Source organism: Dermacentor andersoni, chromosome 1 (genome assembly GCF_023375885.2).
Source record: "Dermacentor andersoni chromosome 1, qqDerAnde1_hic_scaffold, whole genome shotgun sequence".
Taxonomy (NCBI): domain Eukaryota; kingdom Metazoa; phylum Arthropoda; class Arachnida; order Ixodida; family Ixodidae; genus Dermacentor; species Dermacentor andersoni.
Genome location: NC_092814.1, coordinates 235,035,045 through 235,061,698, shown reverse-complemented (window position 1 = coordinate 235,061,698; position 26,654 = coordinate 235,035,045). Strand labels below are relative to the sequence as shown.

Below are 26,654 nucleotides of genomic sequence, written 5' to 3'. Positions count from 1 at the left end.
CTTTTCGACATCGGATCCCGGGCGACGTTTTTTTAGAAACCTAAGCACCAGGGACGTTCGTGTCAGCAGTTTCGTAGCAACATCTTCGGCATCATTTCAGTTGTATGACGCATCGATGTTAACGTGTGGTGAAAGCCTGTTGGCAGCCACGCGCTCTTCACCGCGCCACTATACCGCAAAGAAACGAACTCTCACCGTCCCGAACAACACTGTTAAACAAGAAAAAATAATGAACAATTTTTTGAAAGACTCGGGCTGTTTCTCGTATGCGTGTAAATAACGTTCTTCATGATAGAGAGACACGCATGCATGATATTGTGCGACAATTCTCGCGTCGCGACGCGCATTTTATGTAGACTCGCGCTACGAATGAAACATCGAGTGAATATTTTGTTTAAAATGTTTAACGCGGGTCGTGCTTCTATAAATTACCGTCTAAATTGTTTATCGTCTGTTGCGCTCGGCAAACTTCAAGGTTTCGCCACCTTCGCCGTCAGCTAAGAAGAGCTGACTATATTTAACATTCGCGCCATGCTCGAAGGGAAATTATGTAAGATACCAGATTGTCCTATTATAGCGCAGCGCTATCTCTCCGCTACCGTCGCCGGCCACCTGTCAGGTCAAACACGCCATATGCGTGTGCGGCGAGAATCGGCGAGCTCTCGCGAAGCTACGGGAATTGAATTCGGGGATCTAATTACGTGGCAAAATCACTATTTAATTTTGAGGCACGCCGTCGTGGGGGGACTCCGGGTTAATTTCGGTCACCAGGGGATCTTTAACGTGCCCCCGATGCACGGGACACATACGGGCGTTTCTGCATTTCGCCCCCGTCGAAATGCGGCCGCCGCGGCCAGGATTTGATTCCGCGACCTCGTGCTTAGCAGCGCAACACCATAGCCGCTGAACCACCCCGGCAGGTAAGCTGCGAGATCGTGGCAGCGGTAACGATTGAACGGCACAGCAGATATGTCGAAACTGTTCTAATCATGTTCCGTGTAGCGCTGAACAAGTGGAAGAAAATTTGCCTACTGCAGGAAGTTGGACATTTTTGTTTGGGACCATATATAGTGTATAGTTGCCATTTAGTAGTTCCCACCGCGTGCTTGTATTGAAGTAAACAGCAACGATTATGCCAGATTGGCCGTGGTTACGCGAATATATTTGAATGTAATTTTTTTTCTAACACAAATGATTCTGTCTATATACGCAGTGGCGTAGCAATAGGGGGGAGACGGGGGGGGGAGGGGGTGTCATATACGTCTGAAGACACCCCTCTTTCCACCGGCTACACCCACCCGGGGGGGGGGGGGGGGGGGGGGGGGGGAGTGACAGAAGACCTGTGGGCCCCGGGTACCAGACGACCTAGCTACGCCGCTGTATATACGGCATCGGCGAAACTACAACAAAGTTGGACGAAACGTTTATCCTGTACGCTCGATTTTACCAGCGCGTATTCCCTGCTCCATGTGGCTTCGTACAGCGTGCACGACAGGAAGCATAGGACGTATACATAGAGAGGCGGTGCGAAACTCTCAAGTGGCAGCTTATCAAGATCAGCATGGTAATTAGCTTGCAGAGCCTCGCCGACGTTTACCGCGTTCCCTTCCTTGCACACCGCGATCACATTCTTCGCAGTTCTAGCGAAACTGATAATCAGTCGCCGCGATGTCTAAAATCTCAGCACGGTATAGTGTAATACACGAAGAGCAACAAAACTTCCGCGTCTTCCAGATACGTTACACGCTTTCGGACAGAATTTTGTTTCGTTATGTGCATGATCAGTATAGCGCATGTCATGTACAAATCTTGCATGCCTGTGTTGCAACGAGCGTCAGACTTTACCGCATATGACCTTTGGCCGGGGCACTTGTTGCAAGGCTAGATCCCCCTGCAGCTAGCAGCACTCCTTCTCGGCTAGTGTTTGCCAGGAAAAAAATAACAAAATGTTTGCTGTGGTTAACAAAAGGTTTACAAGAAAGAAAAAAAAAATACTGACCCAGACATCATTTTTGCAAAACAGAAGTCGCAGTTTCGACATCCTGGGGCGTTGTGAGTATTAAATATCTTTAGAAATTGCACTACCGTTCTAATAAAATCTTTATACTACGCCCACTAATTCATTTATTTATTTATTCCTTGCCTCGTGAAACGATATAAAGAAAAAAAAAACAATTGATTCATATTACAGTGAACTACAAAAAAGACACTGAGCTGTGCCAGTGCTGCATGAATGATTTTGCCTGTCTTTTTGGTTAAAGTGGAAATACACAATTTTATTTGGGCTAACTTGTTCGTGTTGAGTGAAGCAGCGTGATCAGGACGAGGATGCATAATTAAAGCACAGTCGGCGCTGTTGTGTTACGTTTGCTTTCCTGGAGCCATAGCGCAGGCCTAAATGCACCTTTGTGGACGCGCGACTCGTCCAGCGAACAATCTCGTATTAGCGCAGCCCAACTAAAAAGAGTCAATGCCAACAATAACGTACTGGCAGTACTGGGCCAACTCATCCGTCGTCCAGACATGCGAACGCTACCCGCCGTGGTTGCTCAGTGGCTACGGTGTTAGGCTGCTGAGCACGAGGTCGCGGGATCGAATCCCGGCCACGGCGGCCGCATTTCGATGGGGGCGAAATGCGAAAACACCCGTGTACTTAGATTTTAGGTGCACGTTAAAGAACCCCAGGTGGTCGAAATTTCCGGAGTCCTCTACTACGGCGTGCCTCATAATCAGAAAGTGGTTTTGGCACGTAAAACACCATAATTTATTATGCGAACGCTTTCGTGCGACGGCCACGAAGCCAGCGCAGACATATGCCACATCCGCTCTCTTAGTTCCAATCATTGAAAACTGTACACGAGGGATCTCGAGACGGTAAGACGCGATGATAATAGCGCCGACTAAGGAAAATTCTCCATCGCAAGGGACGACGCCGCTCGCTAATACCACGACCTCGCCTGCCCCTAAGCGGTATTGCGTGGCAACCCGAGCACTGCACGTTGTTTGCTGCGCCGATCAACAACAGAACGCACTGCGCCGAGGCTGGCGACCGCGTAAGAGAAGAGCAAAGTCCGCTCGGCTCGGCCAATGAACGCGAGACAACCCGCGAAAATGCCCTCCGCTGGAAACGGCTCGCAGAGAGCGTGAAGCGCTTGGCGCACCGTCCAGCACGCGTGACCTCGGTCGCGATGCACCGTCCTCACGTGCTCATACCGTGCTCGCTCGCCGGCAACGATATCGGCAACGATAATTTCGAACCGCCTGGCCGAGAAAAGTATGCCGAGGACCGCAAACAATCGACGGACTCATCCGGCGTCGGAAAGGATTTTACACAGATTGCACTTTTCCTGTGTCGGTCACGCGGATCCCGCTTGCGACGGAGATAGTGTGCAAATCACCCTGCAAAGGTTTTGCAAGGTGGTGTAACTTCTGCGAAGTGCGGAACCCGGAAGTATTCGCCAAATACCGTGAACCCCCCTTCGTGCTCACTTTTCGCAGCGCGACAGGGCAGTGGGCGCACCCCGCCCGCGACGGGTTTGTTATCTGCACTCGGGCACACGAGAGACGTCGAATACATCGAATATCGCCACACAGAGAACAAATTTATTAACTCGTTACGTTGTACTATGCGAATGTGAAAGAAAAAAAGAAACAGAATCAGCTATAGTATGCTGCATAGAAAGGACAGGTCTTCGCGATAAACAAACATACGGCACTAACTGCCCTGAAAGTTCGCTTAAAGATAACAGCACACATGCGCTCCTGCATATAGGTTCATGGAAGTCCTGAATGCAGCTGTCTGTAGCAACCTAGCAAAGGTTGGCCCAGCGGCGTCCTCCCATTCCTGCGGCGTCGTGCGGAACGTCGCTGCACATTTCGTTACCTACCGTTTATATTCTGGTTCCCGGCTTGATCGTTTCTTTGCTCGCTTCCATTCTGATCGCTTATTCTTCCAAATAAAAGTTTTAGGCAAGCTGAGCCTGGCTTTATTTTTGCGGATCTCGTGATCAGGGTGTATCGAAATCCCACATTACAACGGGCGTTTTCCCCACTCGTGTCTTCTAGTACGATATATCGAGGTTCTACCGGAAGGAGACGAAGACAGTGATGGGAAAGGTGTGCCGCCGATATGCTGCCTTCCATTACCTCTGCAGGATAAACAGCTCTGTGGCATTGCGAACTAAAAAGTGTTAGGAAAACCCGATGCTCATGCTCCAGCTGATTGAGCGACCAAGTACAACACAAAATCAAGGTTACTTATGCGACTGTCCAGATGACGAAAAATTCACCTACGATTACGATACTCCCTAAAGTGAAACTTCAGCGCAGCACCGTACGCGTTTTCATTTCGCGATATATTGGCTGGCGCGGACAATCTATCTCGTGCGACACGTTGCAAACGGAGCGAAGTGCGGCGAACTGCCACGCTAATCGGGAGATCGCGAGAGGCAGCGCGTGGGTGACGCGTGAGCGCGATTCACAGCAGCGGCCGTAAACAGACCTCGGCTAATGCAGCACTTTGTTTTCATATATAGTATCGCTGGACGCGCTTGCCGCATGCCATCGGTGAACAGACGACGCGCGCTGCTCTGGCGCCACCTCGTAAGCCATTGTCGCCGCAGGGCGGCCATACGCTTTTCTTCTCATGTTTAATCCACACCCTCCTCCACTTACCGCCTTATGCTTTCACTGTCGCCTCTTCCTCCGCTTTCCTCCTCGCGCTCTCTTCGCTTTTCATCCCCCGCTGCGTTCCGCGTTCGCTCTTTCATTCTTCGCTCTGCTCGCTCGGTTACGCCGACGACGCCGAGGCACGTCGACGCTCAACGCAGTAACGGGCGCTTAAGAACCGCGCTCTAAAAAATGTGCCGGAAAGAAAGCGAGGTTCAAAGCCGTGCCACGCCCGCTTACACAGGTCACTCATTCGAGTTTCACGTTTTTCTCAACGCCAATGGTGCAGACTAAACGAGGTGGCCGGACGAGATACACGCACATGCGTTTGGCCCAGCCGCGCCAGGTTCGGCAGCAAACAGATGCGGCAACTAACTATCTGTCGCTATCGGAGCTATAACACTGGTGAACGCGAGACCTAGAACTGCGTAAATAAAGCAAGGGGACGACTTTTTTTTCTTCTTTTTTGTATGAACGCTGGGCTCGGTCATGGAATTTCACGAGGATTACCATGCATTCTTGAGGAGGAGAAGGCAAGGGGAGGACATTGCTAGCTGCAGGCTGCCAGGTTTGCAAGTAGGTTGCCGGAAATTACACTGCCCAAATGCCACTTATCAAACGCGATCTGAAGCTTCTTATCTTCATAAGTTCAAGCCACAGGCAGCGCTTAGCAAATTGCGATTAAAAATCTCAGGAGAAAGGAATATACGCACTGTGTGAATCGATGTTAACGCGAAGTATTTTGCAGGTAGCTGGCTATCCAGCATCGCTTGGGGTTCGGCGCAGCGTTACCAGTTGGACTAATGTGCTTGTGTGTGCGAGGACAGTATCAAAACAACGATGGCGACGATATAATTTAATTTCTTTTCTTTTTTAGTCCAGTGAAGAAACGTTAGTTCCGTTACGACCTGGGCCGATCCCAAAGGCGCTATTGACTACGTGGGCGGCAGCTGCTATGAGGAAAGGACAGGGGAATGTGGGCTGATCACAGAGGCTATGCAGTCCAACCCGGCGTCTCAAAGCGCTAGCTGCCAGGAGGGGAAGAATGGGAGAAGCTGGCCCACATGATGCGCGTGAAAGACATGTGGTAAGCTTAACTTTTCTTCGAGCGTTTCATTCCTGCACCTCTGGCCTAATGGAAACTGATGCGTGCGCACGTGCTCTCGCTCCTGTTATGCGACGTGATGCACGCGCCAATTGCCTCAAATAGATAGTTGTCAATTCCACGAGAGAAGTATGCCTAATGGTAATAGAGCATCGGGCTATTGCGCTGGAAGAACGACGAGCGTGGCGACGGGGGCCTGTTGGTCAGTCATAATAAACTGGCATGAAGTGCAGCGCAGCACCAGGATATGGACACAAGCGCTACATGTCTGTCATTCATTATCGTGCCCATGTCCTGGTGTTTCGCTATACACTTCATCCCAATAAGGCAGACCGAGGTTCGATCCCACTATCAGACAATTAGCTTTCATCGAAGAGGCCCGAGACAATGCGAGACAGGAACTTTCCTACCACAAAGTGGCCGGTATGACGCAAAGAATGCTTCGCTTTAGCAGTGCGCGCCCTTTCTTGCATGTCTAATGAGCGTCTTGAACGCTTGACATTGCGCCTAACGGACAGAGTTTTTAGTTGTTGCTAGTAGGCGCGTGGGAGCGATCAACACAAGTCCCATGTTTTCTCCCAATGGCATCTCGCGTACTATGCTGAGCCATTCGCTTTTTTATTACCAGCAGCTATCGAATTACATTAGTTATTGCCAGTTGTTGCTAGAGCTGCCGCTTTTTATGTGAACCGTTGTCATGGCACACACGTGAAAGTCAGTATTTCCCACTAGGTGTGTGTAAACCAAACCTAGTCGAAATTTTTCTGAACGTGGTCATAACGTTTGGTACCGCTAGGTAGGACAGTATGTTTCCGACTACGTAGGATTGTGAATGAAGTAAAATAACGTCACAGAAAGAAACTAAACAAAACGAGAGTTCGTTTTCCTTTTTAATAAACAATATATAGAGTTTCAGAAATGTCAATCAAATAAAAGCACGCCAGATATTTAAAGATGCCCACAGAAGCAAGGGGCACTTAATTCGTATTTACAAAAAAGGTTTCACAAATGCAAGCTGCATGTGCAACTGTACAAAACGAGTGGAATGTTGTGGCCATGAGGATGCCCATATATAATAGATATATATATATATATATGTATAGAAGAGTTTGCCATGATGCATGCTTTTCGAAATTTCTGTGCGTGCCACCTCGAGATACATGCATTGCAACGCTGCAAACATTATCTTTGCAACGTGAAGAAAACAATTTGAACATTGCAGTAGGCAAGAAAAATACCGTCACACTGCATGGCATTTTAAACTTGAGGAAACCGGCACACTCTGGAAAATGAGAGAATTGACTACGCTGTGCACAATGTCGAGTGGCGCTTGATGAATGTCAGTTCAACAGCAATGAGTGACCTCTTGCAATTCATCTACTGAAAACAGCCGAGTACCTCTTTTCAGGTGCCTGCCCTACTCGAAATTTTAACCAGTTTACATATTATAGGACAGATAAAGGCCAACAGTGAAAAACAAAGTAAAATACCAACTACATGGAACTCCACACATATTTTCCAGTTCAACAAGCGGAAAGAGCACCAGTGAGTCCGAGTGGCAGCCAGCACTGTCTGGCACAAAGCATACAGAACAGAACCAGTACACCAAACCTTAGGCAACCTTCAACGGAGTTCATGCTATACACATTTAGTGCTCGGTTCACAGCCAACACATTGGTGGACATTGTAATAGCAGACACCGAAAAGGTTTGATAAAGTTGTTTTTTTTTTTAAAAAGACTAAATATCATTCATACCTTGAAATAATTTTAGTTCTTTTACCAAAAACTTCACATTGAGAATGCTCTTAGGACAATGCAAGTGGCAGTATAGTTCCTCTTTTTTTTTCGTAGGAAGTGAGAGAAATAAAATCCATTATGCTGCCATGCGGATTCCCACAGAGCTCATTCTGGCATAATCAAGACATGCAACCTATACAACAGTTCTTTCAACTCCAGACAGAAGTTTAGCTAGCTCTGCATACTAGACAATTTTGAACGCCCACGCAGGCAGCCCCGAGTTGGCATGCGACTAAAAACTCTCGGCTATCGGGGTCTACTCTTCAAGGAGGCAGGTACGGACAAGGACCTCGGTGACCATGTAGGGATCCATGTTAGATGACGGCCTGCGGTCCTCAAAGTATCCCTTGTTCTGCTCTGCAACGGCCCGTGGGATCCGCACACTGCAGCCTCGGTTAGCCACTCCAGACGAGAAGTCATGGATGCTCGACGTCTCATGGTGGCCAGTTAGGCGACGCTCGTTGTCACGGCCCTGCTTTGGGTCATACGCCTCAATGTGGCGCTTGTGGTGCTTCGCCAGGCGAGCGATCGCAGCCTCGATGGCCCTGGGGTGAAAGGAAAAAGGCAGACGCATATAACTAAATGGCAAAGACATCGGCTGTAGATACTGCGAAGCGTGCAGATGAAGACATGTGACGTGCCATCGCAACCAGCATGGGTTGCGAAACGAGAGCCAAGGTTAGGGTGGCTAGAACTCTAGCCATGCAACCATGGTTGCACCGAGCTCCGTTATAAAGCTGGTGTCGCCAGCGGGGCTGAAAAAAAGTGAAAGGGTTCTGCCATTCCAAGAACTAGAAGCCATTCACTCACTTAAAACTGCGACTGACAGGACTTGCGATAGTAAGTGCAGGTCTCCAGCACACAGTGCCGCTGACGTAACCCCGTGATCCAAAGCATGTGGACCAGGGGTGCTGCAAAATATTCTAAGCAATTCCAGACTGACAAGCTGAAACTGATGAATGCACTGCGATGCTTGAAATTCCTAATATGAACTGGAATACTTAGTTTCAGGTTACATGCCAAGGCATCGAGGAATTTAGATTTTTCTTTCTTTTTCGCGGAACCACTGGCCTGCATACGTTTGATCAAGGGTGTACGTTCTTTCGCTAATCAATCACCACCTCATGTTCTTGTTGACAAACTCGTGCCAGCAGTTGTTTGCTGCGGCGCAGTACTGTGTCAGCATCTAGAATGCATGCGGCAAGTGAGGGCTGTTGCCTCCGAGATGTCGATGCACACATTTGAGTCTTTCCCCCTACGCTCTTATTTTTATGCGTAATTAGACATATGACAAGCTAGAGGTCTCAGACAAGATAAATACCAGTGCAAACACGAAAAATAACTTGCTATCGCGAGAAAAACGCCAGCTGAGCGCACAGCTCGGAAGCACATGACACAAGGGAGACCTCAGACAAGAGGCTTCATGAACCAGTGCAAACACTAAGTATAATTCGCTGCATCAAAAAAGCAGAGCAGCCTCTAAAGCATCTTCTGTTGTTTCTATCTTCTCCGAGTGAAGGTCAGAGCACTTGACTATACTGTCTGATGACCTTCCAATGACTTACCATGTGCACTTCGACAGATAATCAAGTTTATAAGAGGAAGAAAATTACGTAAAATGCTACGTGAATCCTTGGAATTCCAGAAGCGTGTCCACTTGATTTCCATCCACGTGATGCGCTGGCACTAATAGTTTGCCAGCTACACATTCGCACCATGCGCCGTCTATTACAACTCTTACTGACCCCAACTCCCTTTTAAAGATTTTCTTAACTGGTTATTAGCAGCAAGCCGAAAATATAAGAATGCAGACATACGTACAGATAAAAATTAATTACCGACGGTTCCTTAGACTGCACTAGAGTCAAAATCAGAGAGCAAATGGGTATAGCCGATATTCTAATTGACATTAAGAGAAAGAAATGGAGCTGGGCAGGTCATGCAATGCGTAGGTTAGATAACCGGTGGACCATTAGGGTGACAGAATAGGTGCCAAGAGAAGGGAAACGCAGTCGAGGATGGCAAAAGACTAGGTGGCCGGATCAAATTAAGAAATTCTCAGGCGCAAGTTGGAATCGGTTGGCGCAGCACAGGGGTAATTGGAGATCGAAGGGAGAGGCCTTCGTCCTGCAGTGGACTTAAAATAGGTTGTTGTTGACGATCGAAATACACGGATTTTTTTTTTTTTGCTTTAAACTATCATATTTGATATGCAGTCAATCGCGTCGAATAGATACAGCGGAGAAAAACCTGGGCCGGTAAAAAATATAAGGATTCTTTTCGCTCGATTCTATTCCTTTATCACCCACCGCTCACGGCCGGCCTAACCCTGTGATAACGTGGGCAGGGCGCCGCTCTGACTACTGACGAAGAGCAACAAGCGAGAGCATTGGAATAGAATTGATGCATGATACGGGCCCTGGGGACATTCAGGATCGACCAATTTTGGCAGTATCACTATCAGCATGCAGAATTCCCGTCGCTCCAGTAAGGCGTTGTGCTGGACACCACGTCGCACGAAAGTGAATGTATTCCCTAGAGTGATCAGCCGAGAATATAGTTCCCGCGTACTCCCGCCGCACCCAGGGCACAAATGAATGCCGGCAATAGCCGTCACCCTTTGATGAAAAGTATAGGATTCCAGTTCCACTGTTTTATTTACGTTGCCGATTCTGCCTTTTAACACTTGTCTGAGGAAAAGAGGAATACGTGTGGACCTGTAACCAAAGGAAAAGCAACAACAACAACAACAAACTGAGCGCCGCTGTATAGAGCAGGCGAAATTTTGACGGATAGCAAACTGCAGTGTAAAGTGCTATAGAATGATAAGAAACCGTACTCGAGCCAATAGGTAGCATAATCGATAGATAAAGGGCCGGCACTCACTTGATTCCACCCTCAGCCCGCATCGCCTTGGTACTGAAGTTGGTGTGTGCTCCAGCTCCATTCCAGTCTCCGGTCATGGGCTTAGGGTCAAAGGTAACCACAATGCCGAAGTCCTCGGCAACGCGATGAAGAATATAGCGGGACATCCAGAGCTCGTCAGCAGCGCTCACTCCACCAGAGGGACCGACCTGGTACTCCCACTGCGTACAAGAAGTAAACACTTCAGAAAGAAAGTCAAAGCAACCCCCATCAAGTGCTAAGCTCTTCAGCATGCATATAAAGCAGCACTACACCGCCATTCGCCATTCCACATTTCGGACTTCAATGCAAGAGTCGCAAATGGAACGCTGACTTTGCGCAGCTTGACAACTGCTGCCCGAAAATGGAAACTTGCACCCTACTGCATTTAAGTATGTTCGAAAGAATATGGAGTCCAGTCCGAAAAAGGAAATAACTAACAGAGCGCTGACACGAGGTCCACATGCATGTGCAACGATGCCGAAATGAGGCGGTGGGTGGAAAAAGCAGCAAAGCGAGGAATTTGACTATTCTAGTCTCGCCAGACGCGAGCATTCCTTGTGCATATACTCCGCTAGTTCCGACCATGACAGACAGCACACGTACATATTTCTTGTTAATTCATGAGCATGCGACTTTACGTGTGCAGCACCAGCAACTATAGGTTAAGCGAACATGGTGTAGCGAAACTCAGCTATACCCAGAGACTCCTAGGGAGTCTTCAGGAAACTCCGTTGTAACGACAACTTCGTGGGTTTAAGACATATTGCTAGTCCTGGCAAATTTCTTTTATGAAGAAAAAAACATCTTACAATGATGACCTAAGGATAGTCAGTCATAGTCGCAGGGACGGCAATTTATCACAATTTTATGCGGCGTGTTATATCATGACGATCGCAAACTGTCGTACCGACAGTATGCCACCTTTATGGCACAAATTTCTCGAGTACTTTGGCACATTGCCTCATTTTCAACTGAAATGTGTGCGGAACATCGCCGACAACGCTGGTGGTTATCCCGAAACCATGCCTCCCGCATCGGGTGTCCCCCAAGTGCTTGCGCACGGCCATTAAAACAATGCCCCACACGTGTAGCCACGCCACACACACTAATCACTGGAGCTCATGTACCTCATGTTCTGTGCGTCACGAGGTACAGATATTACAGGTACAGTATTACAGTCAGAGGGGGGCCGTTTCGAGGAGGCCCCCCTCGCCTAAGCATTGAAGGAAGATCGCAAATATCTTAACCCCCTCGGCCGCAAACTCGTGTACCTAATCGCAGCGATAGGGTCAGCACACGCATTCACATCACATTCGATCACCACGACTGTCACGCAACCCCGCCCTAGAAAACGCTGTCCTAAGGGATGGAAACTCCCAAAATGCATATATTATCCTAATTAACTTTTTCCTACCATGAGGAAAATAGGTGTTTTTGTAGGTTACGCCTGATTTTTTTTCTGAATGAACTACTGCACTCAATATGTTATGTAATACATAAACAAAAAGCATAATGAATGCACTTTTCACGCATAAAAGTTTCATTAACGAGAAGCATGTCATAAAAATATATAAATTGCCAGAATCAAGATTGCGGGATAAGATTGAACAAGGTTTGTAAAGACACTTGTATACATTAAGAAAAATATGAAACAAAAATGATGAGACAAAAAATGACAGATTGGCGGTCGCCGTGGCCGGTCTATGTATGGTAGGAACGCTGGAAAAGGGGTTTGAGTTTTCGCGCAACAGAATGTTTTCTCGTACATTCAAATTACAATCCGACGCTATCATGTCTGTAGGTTGTGTGTAAGTCGTACTTTACGATTTTTCTACGTATCTTAGCTTGAGAAATTGAATCAGTTCAGTAACTTTCTTGCGCCACATGAAGGGCCTAGGTTCGAAGATATTTTTTGCCGAAACAGCTACCGCCGCCGGACGCCGACGCGGGACGCCGGATTTCCTGCGGCACGGGGCCCTTGACGCTATACTGCGTTAAAATTTAACTGCAAGCACTACAGTTGGGCGTGCCGGGCTGCGGCTGCCGATGTTCCGGGCTGGTTTGCGTCGTCGTCGCTCTCAGAGTCAAGGTCCGACGAAAAGGCAGCATCCTCAGACTCGCTGCTGCTCGATCCATCGATAAAATCAGCCGCAGACGCAGCGGAATCACGAGATCTGCGATCTTTCGAAGCACGCACGCGGCGCTCCCAGAGGCAGCCATTTTTTCTTTCTGTTTTGACGATCGAGAAACTTCGGAGCGCGTCAAAAATTACCACTTGGCGGGAAAAAAATCGAACTGCTTAGAAAACAACAATATAATTCTCCTCCTTCACGTCCGATAGTGCAGTGTGTCCGTGAGCGCCGCGGAAAGTCTCGAAAGCGGCGTTTCAAACCATCGTTAGCGGGCTAGCCATGCCCAATGGGCGCGGTACGGAAAGAGTTAAGCTATACGTGCAAATGATCATGCCTCTGCAACAGATACAAAAATGCTGTAACTAAAGATTGTAATAAATTATAGGAAATGAAAATTTTATTACAGCACTTATTTGCGGCCCTTTTGGGACCATACGTTAATTTTACGTGCCGGTGGGGAAAAACGGTAACTTATCAGTTTCCCTAATAAAAAAGCACGCAATAACCCGAATTGCTGTTTCTGGAGAGTCGACTCGGGGACTTCCATGTTCTGTAACCTCTCCGCGGGCACGCGCGCGAACACAAACACACACACAAACACAAACTGAAGTGCACGCAAGCCACGACAGCCGCAGTACCTGGGAGGGCATAACCTCGGCGTTGGTTCCAGAGATGTTGATGTTAGAGTAGAGGCAGGCCCTATAGTGAGCCTCGACCACATCGCGGCCCATGACACGCCCAGTGCCAACGCCACAGTAGTAGGGCCCCTGGGGTCCCGGAAATCCACCCTTGGGCCAACCAAAGGGCTTGCCTGTCGTGTCCAAGAACGTGTACTCCTGTTCGATGCCAAACCAAGGTTCCTGGTCCTTGACCTTCTCCATAGCAGCCGCACACTTGTGTCGGTGATTCGTTTCTAATGGCAAAGCAATACAACAATTACCCTCATAATGCCAACAAATTTCAAGTCTCAATGAGTAAAAAAAGCAGAAACTTCCTTTATCAGTAGTCAACGATCATGATACTGACACCTCGCCATAACCCAGCTACTGTGCTACTACTAACCAGTCGCTACGCCAACCAGCGAGAACTGTTACCACAACTACGACAACATCGTGCTCTGTTCGTGGAGAAGCAGTTTGCGTAGCGTGCGTTAAAAGAAAATCCCAACGAAGAAAGCGGTGCACCAAGGCGACGAAAAAACGAGTATAGTTTACAAAAGCCAGCTCACAGCCAGTGTCAAAAGCGACCGACGAGATTTTGCGCAGAGTACCTAGTGATATGAATGAAGGAAGGGCAGATTCGGGTTCCTTACGCACCTGTCGGCTGGTTGTTGGGCCTGTAAGTCTCGCACATGACCAGCTTGTTGCTGCCCCTCAAGAAAGGGTCCGGGTACACCGCGGCAGGCTTGAGGAACACATCAGAGTTGGATCCCTTGGCCTGGTAGGTGCTAGAGCCATCGTAGTTCCACATAGGCAACTCTGAGTTAAAAAAAAAAATCACAGGAGGTTTCTCGAGCGCAATCTGCAGAATGAAGGCAAGAATGCCATTTAGCGCCGAGTGTTTTGAAGAAAACTTAAGTTACCTTCAGGACTCTTTGGCACAAAGTTGACAGTTCGTGTCTTCGAACGTAGGTGCTCTCCGGTACCATCAATCCAGATGTAAGTGCACAGGGACTTGTCCGAGGGCATAGGCAGGTCCAAGTAGTGGAACATCGTCGGCTTCCCGACAGTTTTTTCAAGGCGACTTTCTTCGCCTAAAACGAAATAAAATTTGAAAAGGTCTCAATTAGCGCTTGGCCCGACTGCTTACTTGTAAGAGCTCAAGGAAAAAGAAAAACAAGATGCCATAGCTGCTTGGTTTACATCAAGTCCTGCCACGCTTCATTTTATCATGTTGACATCGTCAGCCAGCTTCGCAGCTTGCGATTATTCAGCTTAAAAGTGGGCACAGGATTTGGATAATAACCTGGTGGCAAATCAAAGTATGTGCGGCAGTATCTGGACGATAAATAAAATTATTGCTGCTTCATATAAGTACAAACTCGAAGGATAACTTTCGACTCCAGCCGCAAAGGCTACAAGTACGCACGCAATTACGTCAGCGATCGCGTCAACTGGAAGCTGATTTTTCCGCATTGCCGATAAAATAAGCAAAAAGCAACAGATCCAGGCGGAGAAAACTCGTGGGTGCTTCAGAGCTTGCTGTGGTTACAGCGCTCAGGGAGCGTGCCAGCTGTGAAGCAAATAAAAAAAAAGAGAAAGAAAAAAACGAAGGAAGAACAGTGAAAAAGATGCGCGAAGAACGAGACTAGAGCATTTTCACTCTTTAGTGAAAATGCAGAGTGTTTAGCCAGCGTATATATTTTCGCCTACATGCTACTCTGCGGAGAATGGGACGAAGAAAAAAGGCCCTAGAAGAAGGTGGCCAGAAGAAAAAGGGGGAAAAATAAGGTCGTGTGGTGTTATCAGCAGTAAAGCAAGTGTCCGATGCGATGAAGAGGCTAGTATTCTGCGTGCTCGCTAGATGCTTAAGAACAAAAAATCACAAGACAACATGCACAGAACGAAACGCCACCACGACAATGCCGGCATTGGCGCGAACAGGGAATATGCATGCATCTGACACAATTAACCGATATAAAAATGCGCCGATCACATCAACGCACGCTGTGCGTTGTTGTGATCGGCCGATCACCCCACGACAATGTCCAGTCACGGATTACGCGATTATGGAAAACGGGCCGACGGCCTCGTCAAGGTCGTTCTCAAATGGGATGTTGTATGGCCACCACTGGAGTACCTCGGTCAGGAGAGGTTTGGGCGATTAGTAAGGATACCGTCCTTCGCCTGTTAGCCGCCCAAATTGGCACGTTCACGCCGGAGACGCGGTCAGTGCGAGGATATGGTCCTTCACCTGTCAGCCGCCTTAACTGGCCCGTCCGCGCCGGAGACGGGGTCAGTGTGCTATCACCCATCCCCTGCTTGTGCCCAGTGATGTGCGTGTTTCCGACAAAGCTACCTTCCGATGAAAAGGATAACAAACCTCCGGATTGGTGGGACATGAGGTCATCGGTCTCCTGACGCCGGATTGGGGGAGGCGACTGAACAATGACCACGCAGGGGATAAAACGAGCGACGGACGGCTGAAGTAATCGGCTTTTTCTGTACTATTTTGTATTTTCTTGTAAATATGCAATATAAACTTGTGTGTAAAAGGTTCTGGATATCGGGCCCAGCCCCACGTTCCCTTACTCCTCTACGAGCAGAACACATTCCACATCTTCGGGCCTCCAGTCGCAACAGCGTTCACCTGAGTTTCGGCGACAGCGGCAGGATGTACTTACGTGGTAACCGCACATAGGGCGGGCACTGCAGGCATCGTAGAGGAGACACCGTGGGATAAACTCCGTGTCACTAAGCGACTCCTTTTGTCCGTAGCGGGCATGCCGTGGCGGACAGACCACAACAGACGAGCGGCGCGAATATGTGAAGCAGGTGTATACTGGGTGTCCCACGTAACTTGAGCCAAACTTTCAAAATATGCAAGTGCCACGCGGCTGAACAAAAACAAGGTAATGCTTGGCGTCGCTTGGAGATGCTCAGATTTTCTTTGCATTCCGCCTAATTACATATAGTTTTCATTAATCAGCTTCTCAAATATTATAGTTACATTAAAAGTGTCAACGAGAAAATTGTAGAGCAACGTGAAAAACTACCTATACAGCTGTCTGTTGCTCAATGTGTGCTACGTAAAAATGTTTTTTCGAGCATGAAAGAAGCCCACCAATACACGCAACGTTGCCGCGCGACTAGCCGCTCGAGGCACTTTGCGTGTATTCGCGGGCTTCTCTCATGCTTGGAAAAGCTTATGTAGCAAGTATTGAGCAACAGAAAGCTGTATCGAGAGTTGTTCACATTGCTCTACAATTTTCGCATTGACACTTTTTCATCTAGTTATCGAGAGAAGAAGGGGAACCAAGGGGCTCAATTTTGTTAATCATGACCACATAAAGCCAACAGACAATGATGTCAAGGAATGTATCGAGAAATTAACTGTGCTTAAAATTGGAATGTAGAAAATAATGAAAAAAATGGAAATGAAAGTGGGCGAAAAAAGTAACTTGTCGCCGGTGGGAGTCAAACCCACAAGCACCGCAATATGCGGAGGTTTGTGAACTGTGATATTTGAGAAGTTTATTGGTTAAGTAAGACTGATTATGTAACTCGGTGGAATGAAAAAAAAAAAATTATCCGAGTATCTCCAAGCGACGGCAAACAACATTACCTTGGTTCAGTCCAGCTATATACGCGACATTTGCATATCTCCAAAGTTTGCCTCAATTTACATGTGGCAGCCTGTACAGTGTCCGTGGCGATAGCCGCGAAGCAGCACTGGTGCGCCGGCGTGAAGGCTCCTGGGAAACCAGACGCTCAACGCCTGTGCTCGGGCGATCAGTTTGCGTACGTCTAGCAAGAATGCCAAGTTCGCACCCGTTTGTTGTTTCGTTGCGCTTTAAAGGCTAAAGAAGAAAGACGCAGGCGGTTGCAGTTGGATCCTAAACGCGTGGCCATCAGTTCGAAACACGGCGGGCGAATCAAAAGACCAAGCAAAACGCAATTTGCTATTTCACTTTGCAATGCATTATGTAACCGCGCAAACGACAACGGACGAAAAAGGAAACACTGTGCTTGGCTATAGACTCCCGCGCGACCAGCCACTGTGGCTCGATGACTACGGCGTTCGGTTACCGAGAACGAGGTCACGGATGCGGCTATATACGGAGTCTCTCACAGCACTCGTGCTATTTTAGGACGTTAAAAGCCATTAGTCGGGACACTCCTGCGCGCACGATGCAGCTCCCCCAAGCGGGACCAGGATTCCCAGGCGATAAGGTCAGACGTTCGGCATCTTTCGCTCCGGCAAGATGGGGAAAGCTATAAATCCCCGCATATACATGTACGAATGACGCGACACGAACGACACACAAGGCTGCACATTATTGCTCAAGTTCTCGCAGCTCGTAACGTGGTCGCGAAGTCATGCAGTCGCTGAAGGACTCCGGCGTGGGTGCAAACGCTGCTAAGTCGCAGCGCGAGGGAAGTTTAGCCACACCGCGTTGCTATATCAGCCCGACACGCGTATAGCACAGGCGATCGCCTGCACTTACTCCATTTCGCAGGGCGGAAAGATTTGGAGTTTGGCCAGTTGCTTTCATCAGCACGGTCGGTAATACGAAAAGAAAAAAAAAATGACTGGTCCCCTCATAGAACTCTACACAAGCAATCGCTTGTTATAGAGGTAGACAATGGGGAAAAAACAATAAAAAGGAAGGAATAACCTAGACATTAACCCTCTCGTAATTACTGCGAACTAGTAAGGGCAGAAAAGGCTTTGAAACTCTCGTGACACGGCCATGAGGACGCGTCAAGAACAGTCGAGTCATTCACGGGGTTTCAACGGCCCGGAGCAACACTGTGGGTGTGAGCGACGGCGCAGTGGAGCACTCCCGGTTAATTGTGACCACCTTGGGTCCTCTGACGCACACCAAACTAGATCGCGTACGAGCGTTTGTTTATTCATTCGTTTACTTTCAGAACTTTGAAACAGGATACTGAGCCAAAGAATCCGTTCACACCACGGTACACCGATTATGGAACAATGGTGATGACACGACATGACACGCAGTGCAGGCTTTGTTACTGAACGTTGTCCGCAATCTCCGCCACGAGAAACGTGGCCTGCGATCGCGTGACTTTCAGCAAAAAAAGAAAGGAAATCACATCGAAAAGATGTGGGGAGCGATTTCTTCGAAAGCAGTCTACAAAAAGTAAGTCGGTCATCATTACCGTCGCTGTGCGTGCACGTCAAAGGACCCAGAGGAACCTACGGAGTCGTACAACGGCTGCTTTACCACACAGCAACGACAGATCGACCCTCGATCTCCCACGACAGCATACGAACGCCAGCGCATTCGGTCGGAGAGAGAGGCGCTGGCTTTACATAAAAAAAAAAGAATTCCTAGCACCACTCTTGTACATTATGTAAATAGTTTCCTTGATCATAGTATATTACACCCTCTCTTCCTATCCTTCCTAGCTCGGCAGTGCATTTGCAGATCCGAGTGGCAGCGGTGGCGTTTGAGAGAGCTCACTCTGCCATAGTACATAGGTATACGATCCATCGAACTGTGCTTATCAGGAGTTTATACACGATGCTTATACGTGTGCAGTGCAGTTGCAGAAATTTGACGGTTACTCGGCTATGGCGCCCCCAGCCCTAGCTATACAAGTTAAGCGTGTAAACTTTGTAACGAGTGAATAAATGCCACTTGCGTATTTGGTTACGTCATTTCTGTATCTTCGTGCACATACGTGCTCAGCAGCACACACGAGACGTTTCAGGTACCCCACTGCATGCGGCTGCAACCTGGCACAGCCTAACCGATAATTTCTTTAAGGCGAAAGCCTTATACGTCTCATCGTTCAGTCGACCTTCAAAGTCCTTCAGCGACAACGCGTCGACGACACGAAAGGTACAAAGAAATACTATCATCAATGGCTCAGACACCCGTAAGCAAGCAAGATAGTCGATAAAGATGGAGGATAAGGCGAAGTAGCCTAAGCGAATTAAAAGGAATGTGTACGTCAAGTGTCAGTCTTTAATGCATGGGCACTTGGGCTTTCGCCTTCAAATCGTCTTAGAGATAACATAAGGTACCCTGCGAATTCTTCCTTTTATATCCACAAAGAAAGAAAGAAAGAAAGAAAGAAAGAAAGAAAGAAAGAGAACAGTGCGCGTACAGACGGCGCACAAGCGGCGGAAGAGTGGCCACACCTCGCCTATTATATATAGCTGCTGCGAAGCTGAGAAGCCGTCGGCTGCGTGTTTCTGGGGGCGAGCGAGCTCCAGCTGCATGCGGCTAGCAACAAGCAATGCAGCAAGCACGCGTCCTGAAAGACGCAACCACCTAGACGGCGCAGATAGCGTACGTAACAAACAGGACGCTGTTACGTCAGGCGCCGCGCCACTTTCACCCAGACCCTTCCCAACGAGGCGCAGTAAAGGCCGAATATAGCTACGACTCCAGAGAAAGAAGAAAAACGACCTGCGAGCTATGGGCGAGGTAACGAAATCGTGACGCGGGGACCTCTTTGCTGTATTGCCGAGCATGCAGAGTGTCCCAGCTACCTTTAGCCAGTTGAAAAATATGCACATGCCACGTAGCTGGACAAGGTAATGTTTGCCGTCGCTTGGAGATATTCAGATTATTTTGTCGCATTCCGCCTAATTAGATAATTAGTCTTAATTGATTAATCAACTTATCAAATATTATAATTAGATGAAAAGTGTCAATGAGAAAATTGTAGAGCGACATGAAAAACTCTCGATACAGCTTCCTGTTGCTCAACACGTGCTGCATAAAGTGTTTTTCCGAGCGTGAAAGAAGCCCGACACGCACAGTGCCTTACAGAGCCTTACGAGGCACTGCTTTGTAAATGCGATAACCTTTGTCATATATCCCATTTTATTACTACTTGAATAATTACACCTATAATAATCTGACGTCGGTAAGTGTTTTATCCTAATAATTAAGGGTGTGCTTTACGAAAAAACGGGCCTTCGGAGGGGTGCAAGCCAGGGCGCGATTTGTCGACACACCCTTACGTGTTTCATTGTTTAACAGCACACAAACGAATGTTTAGGCGATTCTTTTTTTGCTCGTTGTCCATGCCGACGCTACGAGTATAGATGAAAACAGGTCTAACCGACTGGAAAGCTCGGATTACTTCCCTGCACGATTATGCGTACAGACAGAACGGGTGACAAAAATACGAGACGTTTCCGCATGTACACACTTCAGCCGCGGTGTAGCTCGATTCCTGCGACAATGGCAAGCTGCTCGGTAACACACTTCTGCAGGGTAAATGGGCGTCGTCATCATCGCGCGCTATACACTACGTGTACACCCAATCAACACTCTTTTCGCACACACCTGCTCAAGAACATGAGGACGTATGTAGTATACCCAGCTGGTGAAACGGAAAAGCTCGAGTGCGTCCGGGGCAGCGCCGAGCGCTTCAGCACATATGTCACCGCAAACAGACTCGCGTTTTTGATGGCCTCCCACAGCTGGTGGGGGTACGCTGGAACAGCTGTTACAAGGGATACAGAGAGCAAAAGGCGAAATAAGCGCGGTTGCTCACTGATGGAATCGTAAAAAAAATTATCTTTGGGTTTCGCGGAAGCAACACGTTCCGGCGAGCGGCTCCGGTTGGGTTATCAAGTTGTCATACTGACGAATTTAACAATGCATCAGAAGCTCACGAAATGCATGAAAAGCAAGTGCTCGAAGCGTAGTATCACGGAAAGACCGGAAAGGAAAAGATCGGGAGTGTGTGGATCCGATGCTGCTCCATCGAAATAATGTAAGGCTGCCGTGAAGAGAAAGGTACTCAAGACATTCGCCTATCACTTTTTTCTTTTCTTGCCTGCATGTTCTTGGCTGCATGTTTCCCGAGTACCGGGTAGTCGATTTATTTAATGAAATGTTGACCACTTCACAATTAATACCCGTTTCTCCGCGAAAATAATGAAGACCTCGGTGATCATAGAAATCCCCCCCCCCAAAAAAAAAAAAAAAAAAGAAAACCGTTCATTTACCGCGCGAGTCGGGTAACACAAGAGTATAAAAAAAACTAGCCCTTAGAGCTGCAATGTTAGCAATGCAATGTTAGAAGACATGTTACCACCAAAGTGAGTCATTTGGTACGGCGCGGTCATAGCTCGCGGGTATCGAGCAGCTTTCGCTTAGCAAGGCCAGCGCGACCGCTTTCGACGAAAAGCCGAGACTGCGCCCGCGGCAACGCGACGGAGCGCGCGAGAGCACACGCTGCCGCCTCCGAGCGCGCCAACCTCGAGAGCGCGCGCGACTGATCCGGGCTCCGCGATGAGCTGCCGCCGTCGCCCCAGGCAACAGTGGCAGCAATGTATCACGTGAACGCCGCGGCCTGCGCGCATCGGCACGCTCGTGATTGTGCACGTGTTCGGGGCAGTGCGCTCAGGCGGACGCGGTCACGTGCCACCCCGTGGGAGACCTGTGCGCCGCGTCACTGACGGGGACAGCCGGCGGCGGCGCGCGCTTCCACCGCTGGCGTCATCCGCAAAGCGAGCTCACAGCTGACGAGGCAACGGAAACAACCCACGAAGCCAAGTCCGCCGCTCCACAGAAGTCAGATTTTTTTCTTTCTCTTTCGCTCTTTTTATGCCTGTTTCCTAAGCGCTGTTTTCGAAATTGAGCGGAAAAACACGAAGAGAAAAAAAAAAAAAAGAAATAGCCCGAGAGGTCCCTTTTTGCGCTGGAGGTCAGGCAGACAATCGCTCACGCACTCGAGGCAGGCAGTATACAAAGGTGATACACCTCGATTATGCGAGCAAGCGCTCCACACTGCAGTCTTTCCTTAAAGCCGACGGTGTGATATGTATTCGGGAAAGACGAGAAGCGGCTCTTAACGGCACAACTAGGTGCGACATCTCGCATCTGATGCGCCTGTGTCGTCAATGCAAACTGGCAAACGCGTATTAGCGAACCTAAAATGTTGAGGAACGAAGAAAAAAAATAATGTGTGTGTAACGTGCGAAGAAAGGGGAGGGGGGCGGGTGGAGGAAGCTCACGCAAGCGGTTCTGCCTTTGGCTCTGAAACATCTAGCCGCCGAGGTGTATCGAAATTCTCATACTTTCAAATCAACAACGGGAGATCGCTGTGCCACCGCTGAGGGTGCGTTTGATATGTAATGATACCGAAAGCAGAAGACCCTACGCACCATAGATGCCTCATTTCCCGTGCTGACAGCGTACGCAATGTCTTCACTCAATGCATCGTTTTCCACGCATACCGAGCTTCGAAGTGCTGTCACGGCTACCGCTAGCCTTCGACTTGCCACTGAATTTTCCAGAACATCACTGCCACTGCGTTTTGTTTACTTGCGTCTGAGCCTGATCGGTACTTGAAGCGAAGCATTCTTTGCCTCTGCGCTACACAGAAGTGAAGAAGTCAAGACGTTTCAGTAAGCATCAAAGAAATCTTCGCTTATGACCAATTCAAACACACGCATGAGAATACGCCGATTTTTTCGTTTCTCTTTTTCCGGTTGGTAAATTGCGTCCTGATTTGCGATTGCGCGAGGGCGTTTTGTAAGTGCACCTTTCTTTATACGCTTCCCGACGCTTACACGTGTTAGAGCGATTGATCGTCGCCCAATCGGAGTCGATTATGCAGTAAGGTGGCTTCCGCAGCATGTTAAATTTCTATGCTAGTTGCAACGCGTTTTACTCGCTGTATTCCTACGTTGACGATGACGCTCGTGGTGGACTTCTGCGTCCTCGCTACCAACTTTGCATCTTTGTGTGCACTAACCTACACCGTTATCAGGGATCTGTGAGCGAGCGAAGCAACTTTATTAGCAATGCCCGCAGAATGCTTAGCCTTCTCCTGTAAGGGAGGCGTCACCGTGACGCGGCCATGACGTCTTCCCGGCGTGTGGCGCCTCTATACTCCGGCCGTGCCGCACTACTCCCTTTGGCCCCTCTTTCTGCTCATACGCAGCAGTGCCATAGTCAAAAGCCTGCTACTCTGTCTTAGCACCGTGTCAAGGACAAGTGTAGTCCTCGAAATTTAACCCAGCGATTTTCTCAAAAGAAAGGGTTCCTTCCTGCACCTCTTTCCCATTTTCGCAGTAATCAAGCGTTTGCAATCGCTTCATATCGTCTCTCACCCCTGATTAAGGCTCGCTACTGTTTTGCTTTTAAACTATACACGATCACGAAGTGACAGCGATATGTTGACAAACTGCGGCTTGGATATGTATTGGAATCGAAGAACAAGCATCAATACTGCACGCACACGCAGTTGAAACAACGGATGCGTTTAGAGGCGACCCGTTTTAGCTGCACTTGGCAATCGTCAGCGGTTTGCTGTACCATAACAGCGGATAGCAATCTTGTCGCGTTCTGCTGGACCAGTACGAAGTGACATCACTCTCGTACTAGTCGTGGCGCGTCGGCATTGTCCACAATCGCCGGCACGGAACACGCTAGCAACGACTGAGGAAACAAGCGGTAGTGGCCATCAATGCTCCCCCCCCCCCCCCCCCCCCCCCTCTCTTGAATCGATCAACGCAATTGTTAAATTGTAGGAACTGATGAGTGGTCGAGGCTGCGAAGGATATGCCGGCGTGCACGCAACGAGATGCGATGAGGAAGGGGTTGGCGCGGGGACCTTGTCAGCCTCGAAAGGGTGCGACAACGTTACGCCGCGCCGGCTGGCAGCGCGCCCGGAGAGCGACGGGCAGCCTTCGAGCCTGATCAGTGACGACCTTTGAACGAATCCAGTGGAACGCAGCGAGTTTCGAGATGAGCACTCACGTGACGAGGCGCCGCCAGACAAGAAAGGGGGCCCACTCGGGGCACCAAGTGGAAAGATGACCCCATGCGGCAGAGATAATGAAATTCCATGCGGCTGGACAAGTGGCAGCGGACGAGCGACGTGTCGAAACAGCCGAGCGCCAATTGTGCGGCCGTCTTGCGAAATGGTCTTGCGCCCATTGTACCCTCGTATGTCGCTGGCGCCAGCAACTTCTGAAGCACACAGTTCGGAGCGCCAGCAACATGCACCGCTACACATATCGCTGCCAGCATGCAAAGTGCATGTAATTCTACCCACGGCAGAACGTAATGTGAAGAAGGTAGCAGGTACATTGGTAGTAAGAGACCCAACGCGCTATAGACTGTCTGGTCCGCCAAAAGCAAACACTGCGAGACTTGACCGAAGAAAGGGCGGATGCTGTCCTTGCACAGACTCGATACTTTATTGAGGACAGTATTTACGATCGAAGAACACAAACGCCAGCGTGTTTAGTGGACTACTTTGTGAGACAGTAACGACAAAACACGCTTCGCTTGACACTTTCACGCTAGTGTGCGCGCAGCATAAATAGTGCGTGGAGAGGACAGCGGGAACTCGTATGCGGGCCCACAGACGACAGCCTACTGGTTTCCAGTGACATACCAAGACTATAGACACCGATGGCAAGTACTAAAGGAACATAGCCCGACAGATGACCTCGCACAGCTTTGAATCGATATACATTATCATTGCTTACAGAATTCATCATGAGAAACAAAAATAACAATGCTGAGTTTTGTCACAGTGCAGTTCAGAATACAAATAACATGCATCAGGCACATTTACCTGCCAAGAAAACGACAGCAAGATGTTTCGCTAGTTTAACTGGTGTATGCATGTCTTGCAAAACATTTTTTAATCGCATAAATAAATCACTTAGTGCCATCATATTTTACAGGTAAATCACAGAGTAAACGAAGGAAATCGGAAGGTGTCTGGCGTCTATTAAAACAAAATGTGCAAAACAGGTACATAGCACATCATGCCCATATATGTACTTTCATTCATTCGAACTTCCATCACTTCTTTCCAAGCCTACACTCGTAGAAAAAATAAAGGTGGTAGAATGGCAGCAACGGGTGTAGCTGCTTACGACCCATTTCTACCACTACTAGCTGTTACGTTCCAATACGGCGATAACCATTCCTTGGACGTTTCCCACGAGGCCCTCCTTTCATCAGCGCACGCATAGACGGTAACGAGGCCCAAGATAGACTATGAGGCGCAGACAAAGGAGCTCACCTAAAGCCATACATGACGCATATAATGGTAAATGGCAAAGAGTGTTGGGTACTCAGGTACTCCGCGGCCACCATGGACGTCGTCCATCCGAAGTATGTGAAAAGTGAAGACTGCGTTGCTCGCGTGCGCGTGGATAAGGCAGGCCGTCAGCGAATACGTATGCCTACCGATGGCAAAGGTACAGATTGAGAGACCTGTCGGAGATATCGAGACAGTAGCGGCAGTCTCCAATGAGCTACCGAAGGTCGCCCTCACCTTTTCTTGAACAGCTCAGAGTCGCTACTGAATGAAAGTGGGTCATGGCTTTGACGAGGTCCAAAGCTCGCGAACTAGCTCAGCAGCTGAGTTACGACGATCAATAAAGTGCAAAAAAAGAAAAAAAAAGAAGAATGAAACAGCTAGCTCCGGAGACGCAGTTAAGTCGGAGGAGGAAATCAGAAATTTCCCAGAAAGAAATCCAGGAAGAGGGTCAGGCTGAGGAGCCGCCAACAGGAAGAAAAAAAAAAGCATCGGAAATGAGCGCCAGAAAGCGTGCCAAGAAGCGTCGCAGAGTCAGGAATGCGGCAGAGAAAGCAACGCGGCCGAATAAAGCAAAATCCACTAAAACATGTGGGGAGACCAGTGAAAGAATTAGAAAGGCGCGTTTGTCGTTCGGGAAGTTTCCAGTCAGAGCGCGTCCGAGCCGCCAATCGAGTAAGAAAAGACGTTCGACGCGGCGGAGGACAAAAGCCGGGGGCAATTATATTCGTCTTCGTTGAGTTCTTTTCTTCGAGGTGTAGCCTGTATGACACAGGAGAGCGCGGCGGTAAGGCGACGCGAAGTGTTCATACCAGGCAGTGAATTCGTAGTGCAATGCCTAGAAGGCGTGTTGCCAGTACGTGAATTGTCGGGGATTTGCAGCGAGGGGAATGGCCCTTTGTATTCCCGGGTTGACAAGGTTGACAAGACGAGCTTTCAGACTGCGCCCGCCTCGAGTACGGCTTGAACAGAAACCGTCGGCTATTCAGAATGAATAACGGCGATACAGGTTTTGTGGAAAAAGTTTTGGTTCTTTATTTCTAGTGTCTGGTTAGACGGTTTGAGATCTCCGATGCTAGAGATCGTTTCGATAAGCAAGTTTTGAGGTTTGTTTAGATTATTTTAGAAGTTCGATATTCTGAGAGATGGTTTTCGCGCGCATAGATTTTTGAAACTTTCTTTTCCCGATACGTCGTTCTTTCTTTATAGGCAGATAAGACTTCTTTTTGTGTGAGATACGCTAGCAATGTCAAGTCCAAGTTATCTGTTAGAAGTCTGTAATGACGCTCTTGAGTATCAGTTCACTTTTCGGAAGTGTTCGC

At 48.6% G+C, this 26,654-nt stretch overlaps 1 protein-coding gene across 1 annotated transcript in view; it reads right to left on the bottom strand.

The window, feature by feature from the left end:
- Positions 1-6,650: 6,650 nt before the first annotated feature.
- LOC126547927 (glutamine synthetase-like) overlaps positions 6,651-26,654 on the bottom strand; it is a 33,259-nt gene continuing 13,255 nt past the window's right edge. Inside the window, exons 2-6 of the mRNA XM_050195993.3 lie at positions 14,193-14,363; positions 13,927-14,088; positions 13,249-13,523; positions 10,458-10,657; positions 6,651-8,116 (exon numbers count right to left, since the gene is read on the bottom strand). Of these exons, the coding sequence (XP_050051950.1) occupies positions 7,828-8,116; positions 10,458-10,657; positions 13,249-13,523; positions 13,927-14,088; positions 14,193-14,363 (1,097 nt within the window). The 3' untranslated portion in view covers positions 6,651-7,827. The remainder of the gene's footprint in view (positions 8,117-10,457; positions 10,658-13,248; positions 13,524-13,926; positions 14,089-14,192; positions 14,364-26,654) is intronic.